This window comes from Apis dorsata, unplaced genomic scaffold (assembly GCF_000469605.1).
Source record: "Apis dorsata unplaced genomic scaffold, Apis dorsata 1.3 scaffold_74, whole genome shotgun sequence".
Taxonomy (NCBI): domain Eukaryota; kingdom Metazoa; phylum Arthropoda; class Insecta; order Hymenoptera; family Apidae; genus Apis; species Apis dorsata.
This window is the reverse complement of record NW_006263372.1, coordinates 3,495,627-3,501,782: the sequence shown is the minus strand read 5'-3', so window position 1 is coordinate 3,501,782 and position 6,156 is coordinate 3,495,627. Positions and strand designations below refer to the sequence as shown.

Here is a 6,156-nt window from a genome sequence, read left to right as displayed (position 1 = left end):
TTTTTTTTTTTTTTTTTTTTTTGAATTACAGAAATTGGGTCGGATGCACGTGACACATGCCCAGGAAATATAATTTTACGAAAAAATGTAAATATTTTCGGAATTTGAAACGCGACCAAGGTTGTTACTTTATATTTTTTAGTTTAAAATCCGGAGTGAATTATTATACTTAAAAAAAAATGGTCAAAGGAATATATCATATTCCTTTGATCATAACATAAATTTATTATTAACTAGAAAATTACGAAATATATATTTAACATTCTGAAACAGATTTGCTTTATAGAAAATTTAATATTTTTATAAAAAAACAAAACAAAAACATTATTTTTTAAACGATAGTAATTGTTTCAATATTTTATAATTTATTTTATAAGAATTCAGAAATTTGCGTTGAAATCTTTTATCCAGACCAAAAGCAAGCAAGGTTCAAAGACTTTTTAAACAACGTTCAAAATGGTAACGAGCGTTTATTTGAAATATTATTCGCAATTGATTCGACGTACAATCGAAAGAAATTCCTCGTTGTGTCGCGATTCAAAGCGTTTCTGTCGATGATATTACTGTATTTTTCCCCGCGATCTTGTATTTTTCATCCATGAAAAGCATACGTATACCGCTTTCAATTTAAAAAATACCATCTCGTTGAAATCTCGATGTGAGGAAATATAAATCGTTCAAATCGATTCCGTTAAATCTTATCTTATAAAAAAAGGATTCGTCGTTTATATACTTGTCAAACAAATTAACATTATCATTATCGTGCATCGTTTTTTTTTTTATTAATGTAACTCATTCATTTTATCTATCAAGGAAAAATTTCTAGTTTAATTTGAAAAATTTTGTAGAAGGATTACGTAATTTGTTTCGCAGCTTTTTGATGATTAAATAAACAAGGAAATTTTCAAATTTTAGAATCTTTTTCGCAAAAAATTCCATTAAAAATACAGAGAATATAATCGAGTAATTTCTTTTCTGCAAAATCGATAAAAAAAAACATTGTATTAAAAAAAAAGCTCGATAATTACATTCGATATATATATCGATATACACCGCATCTAACACTTTTTCATCGATAATAGAAACGATCATTCGATGATGAAACTCTGGCAAATTTCTGAATTCTTATAAAATAAGTTATAAAACATTGAAACAATTGCTATCGTTTAAAGGATAATATTTTTCTTGTTTTTTTTTTTTACAACGTGAACGAAACCATCGCATCGGATCGCTTCCACCCTCAAAATCAGAGGCGCTTTCAACAGGATGATATTTTTTAACCGCGGCGGGGAGAAAATGGACAAGTGTTGGCCAGTGTGGGAAACGTGTCACAGATTTACCACCGATCGAGCAGATGATCGAAAATTCCTTTTCGATCCGATTCGAAAAGTTTGCAACGCGATTTGTTTTCAACAACAGCAGGGGAGAGGGAGGGGGTCGCGACGAGCTCGTTGCTTTTCCTTTGTTCACGACGCGAGTTTCGTTTCTAAACAAGGAGTTTCGAGCTCGCCTCGAATTCGATTCAGTTCGGTGTAAATGCGACCGGTATTGTCTCCGGTTTCGTTAACCACGCGTTACGACGGTCGACTTGCTAATGGACTCGCCACGAGAATTTCTAGTTCGGTTTCTCGATGATTCCATTCTTACGTTACTATCCTCTGGACTGGAACCGGAGCAATTTTTGTTACTTTCTTTGTTTCGATAGTTTTCGAAATTGTTCTCATATTTCGCGTGATTTTTTCTTTTTTTTAATAGATTTTAAGATGCTTGTAGATATTTGGTCGTTTTTCTTTCTATCAATATTTTTAGCGAATACATTCGTATTTATAAATTGCTTTTTGTTTAATAATTTGTTAATACTCGCAAGAAGATTTTCCATTCGAAAATTTATTAAAAAAGTTTCGTGGTCGATCGATAAAGAGGGATGAAGATAAATAAAATATTTTTTTAACGCTTGAAAACGCACGAATGGAAGATCTAATGGAAACGTCAACGATTTCGGGAGAAATATCTATAATAATTTCTTTCCATTGAAATCGTGTATGCACATATAATTTGCAGATTTTTATTGAATTCTATAACGTTGTATTATTGCGCAATAATATAACGCATCGGGTAAAATCAAAAATTATACGCGATGCAGAATCTACGACATAATCCAAGTACAACAAAGGATTCAATATTTAAAACTTGATTTATATATATTTATTTAATTTCACAAAACAGAAATGAGCATTCGACAAAAGTTACCTTTACAAATTGGATCGTCTCCCGACAACTTTTCCAACGGGATTATTAACGCGTCGCAGTGAAAATTTTCGATATTCGATATTTTCCTTCCCTTTCGATTCACGTCCCGCATGATCGAACTTGGTTCGCGCTAATAGAACAAACGATTTAATTTCGTACGAATAATAATCCATCGCGAAACACGTAGGTGTAACGTTCGTTTGTCCCGGCGAATATATTTTTGATCTCAAAAAATGAAAAAAGGAAAAAAAAAAAAATCGAGATGGAACACGCGAAATGTTCGTAAATAACAATTTGCTTTATAATTATCCCTCGTCGATCGAACCTTCTTTTTTAACGGTTTATTCGAAATGAGTTATCGCGCGTGTAATGTAAAATGCGTACGAATTTCATCGCAGATTTTTGTCCAACAAGTTCGAGGAGAGTTATACACCGACGATCGAGGACTTCCACCGAAAGCTGTACAGGATTAAAGGCGAGGTCCATCAGCTTGATCTTCTGGACACGAGCGGGAATCATCCGTTTCCGGCCATGCGACGATTATCCTTCTTAACAGGTAAGTCAATCTTTAAGTCTTTCTTAAGTTTTTTTAAGTCAATCTTTAAGTTTTTAAGTCCGTGAAAACGAGAGGATAAGAAGGAATTGTTTTTTCTTTTTTTCTTTTCTTAATAAATGAGCATTCGAATTTTAGATAGAAGCGAAAAGAATTGAATTTAGAATGTTGTAGCTATTTTTAAGAATTAACTTAGCATTTGCGTATTTGATTTAATTGTTTCTCTCGCGTATATTCTACCTTATAACACAATAATGTCGAAATTTAATCGCGCCGATGCATGTAACCAAGTGTCAGAGGACAAAGGGCAAATATTTTCCCAATCCATATTGAACATTTCCAAACACTGTTAACGGCGTCATCGTAACACCTTCCTACATTGTCGTTTTTTAGAAATAGATTAACAGGAAAAGATAATCATATAACTTTATTATTAAATTTAGTTTTAAATAGATACATCGGTAATAAGCTTGCGAAAAATTTGACAGGTCGATCTTCAAAAAAAACGAACTTTGAATTTGAATAAAATTTGAACTTCGAAATTGATCGTTTTGCAATTACATTCTTTCCGCACAATTAAAAAATAATTATCCCGAATTACTGACAGTTCAATAAAAATATATATTTTTTTTAAAATCTCTAAATTATAATCGTTCAAATACTCGCATTCGTAATCCTAATCCATTATCAATGAACAATTCAGTCAGTTTCGATCTTCTGAACAAGCGACAACGACACACGAATTATCGCACCTCTGCCAGGTAACGAGGAAATTTCCGTGTATCGTCTTAATACGTGCAGATACGTATAGATAACAGATCCTCGTCTCGAAGCCGCAAGTCATCTCGCCAACTTGTTGAGCATCCTTTCTTCGAGCTTCCTCCGACCTAACTCCGGATGGAAGTTTCGTGCCCGAGTTTCCAACCGCTCCTTCGATCGAGGATATCGGCGCGTAACTCTTAAATAGCAAGGAGTGGATGTATTCCGTGGAGGACACGGTGGTCTCGAGCACGGGTCCCTTCGCCAACAAGCGGCTGCCGTTTTTTGGATCTCCACGTTCGAGGAGAGTTGATGGCCGACGAGCGATACACCGATTCCCTGCCCAATTTTCCGGAACGCGGTGAATCAATATTTGCACAGAAATTCCCGCTCCGCGAGAAATGCGCCAGAATGGTTTTTAGGACACTGTGAGAGTTTTTAGAACAGGGGGTTGAAAGAGGGAAAATATAATAATTTTTGGTCCTTCGTTTTTTTTTTTTTAATTAATCGAGTTCGAATCGAAAAAAAATCTACAAGAGGCCAATCTCCGACACGATGTGAAATTGAAGCGAATTATTGGACGGAAGAATATTTTATTCCCTTTTTTTTTTAGAGAATCGAAATTGAACTCTCCTCCTGAATTTTTGGAGAATTTTTTGAAGTTTTCAAAACTCTTCGTTCACTCTTTGAAAAAAGATTGTTTATATTTTTCCGATTTATTTTCGCGTATGAATTCTCTCGTATCCAAGATTAATAACAAATGCGGTCAGCCCTCCCCTCTCGTTCTAATTCATTTTTAATTAGCGCGTTATTCCCCTGCACGCGTCACTTGCGACCGTAATACGCAGCCAAACGACGAGGCTCGTGTTTTGTTTGACGGAACTTGGAGAAAGCCGCGGAATTCATTATCGTTTGGAATAAAAATAGAGGCCATCGTATCCCCGCGATAAATTCGCAATTACGATGAAAAACGCATTTGCATCACGCATGGCACACGTGACGATCGTACGCACGGAGTACGCGTACGCGTATTGATCACATTCGGTTTTGAACCGCACGCAAGCGTCACGTGTTTGCCGTGCATACTCGCATCTACCACGTGAACCGCAAAAAAAGAAAGAAGAAAAATAGGAAATTATTATTGTCGATGATCTAATTATCACGTCGCATCGTGCCTATTGATTGTCAACTTTTAGTGTAGCTTTATAAAATAAGGAAACGTGATAAATTTATTTTCCTGTAATATATTATAGTTACGAAACGAGTTATTTTTTTTTTAATAAAAATTTGCACTATTTATTGATGCAGGGACAGATTTCGACTCGATTCCATCTCGTGGAATGATTATTAGAAATTTTCAGACGTTTGAGAGAAATATAAAAGTATTAAATTTTTATAAGAATTTTTGTCGTTCGACTTTCAATTTACTCAAAGTTGAAAATTATTAAAAAATTGTACGCGATAAAATTCAATTACAAGTATCATTTACAATCGATAGATAGTGTTTGTTTGAATCTATGAAAAGAAGCAGGATCTCAATGATGTCATGGCTCGTGTACACCATATTGGACTGATAGAATCCCCTTTGTTTGTTTAATGTCGTGTTCGTCGATCGGTTGGACGGTAGTTGGCCGTGGACAACTAATTAAGACGTAACGTGTCCTCCTTCTCTCGTCCCAGTAAGTAAGATTGAGATTTGAATTTCGAACCGTGCCCCCTTCTCCCCCTGGATATCGCGTTAATGCTCCACGATCCATCTTCCACGAGGGAACGGTCGTGGAATTGAAGTTCGAAGACACTAAGGGGCTTAGAAAGTTGCTGGAAACGAATATTTGCCGAGCGATCGTGCCAGCTCCCGTGACGACACGACTTATCGAGCGATAATTATCCTGGACGATGATGCGTGTAACAGGATTCTTTCTGAGAGAAGCGAGACGAAAAATTAGAAGAAAGTCACTCAATAAAAATTTTTATTCGGTAAGTTTAAGTATTAAAAACGCTCGGAATAGAATTTGTTTTCCTTTCAAAATTGTATTTTTAAATATATTAAATATTGAATATTATCGAAAGAAAAAAGGTAAGTTTAATTTTATAAGATATTATAATTTTATAAGAAAGTTATAAAATATTTTCGCGCGCATGTTCGATTTTTCTTTGAAAAGTGGAATTTGAGATACGAGGGAGAAATACTTTCTCAAAAATCAATTCGTGCTTGGTTGAATTTTATCGAAAGATCAAATATATAGCTGTTCGAAACGACGTGTTTCTCGTCATCCATAAAATATTATGTTTCTACGTAATTTAATTAACACAATAAGTTCGATGTGTATAGTATATATCCCTTCTATAAACCAACTCGTAAACCATCGTAAAAATTAAGATGGCGTCAGTACATCGAATTGAAACGTTAAAGAAATAATCGCGTGAAAAACATCATTATCTACTTACATAAATTTTAACGATCATATGTAGCAATTTATAGCTATCTATCAATAAGATATTTCAACTTCATCCTTGAGATCTCGTTTCCCGAGAAAGAAGCGTAGCAATGGAATCAAATAATAAAATTATCTCTCCAATTTTTCTCTCTTTAA

The 6,156-nt window shown here is 34.5% G+C and overlaps 1 protein-coding gene across 1 annotated transcript in view; it reads left to right on the top strand.

The window, feature by feature from the left end:
- Window positions 1-6,156, top strand: part of LOC102677879 (dexamethasone-induced Ras-related protein 1) — an 18,579-nt gene that overhangs the window by 1,393 nt on the left and 11,030 nt on the right. Inside the window, exon 2 of the mRNA XM_006610690.2 lies at window positions 2,649-2,806. Within this exon, the coding sequence (XP_006610753.2) occupies window positions 2,649-2,806 (158 nt within the window). The remainder of the gene's footprint in view (window positions 1-2,648; window positions 2,807-6,156) is intronic.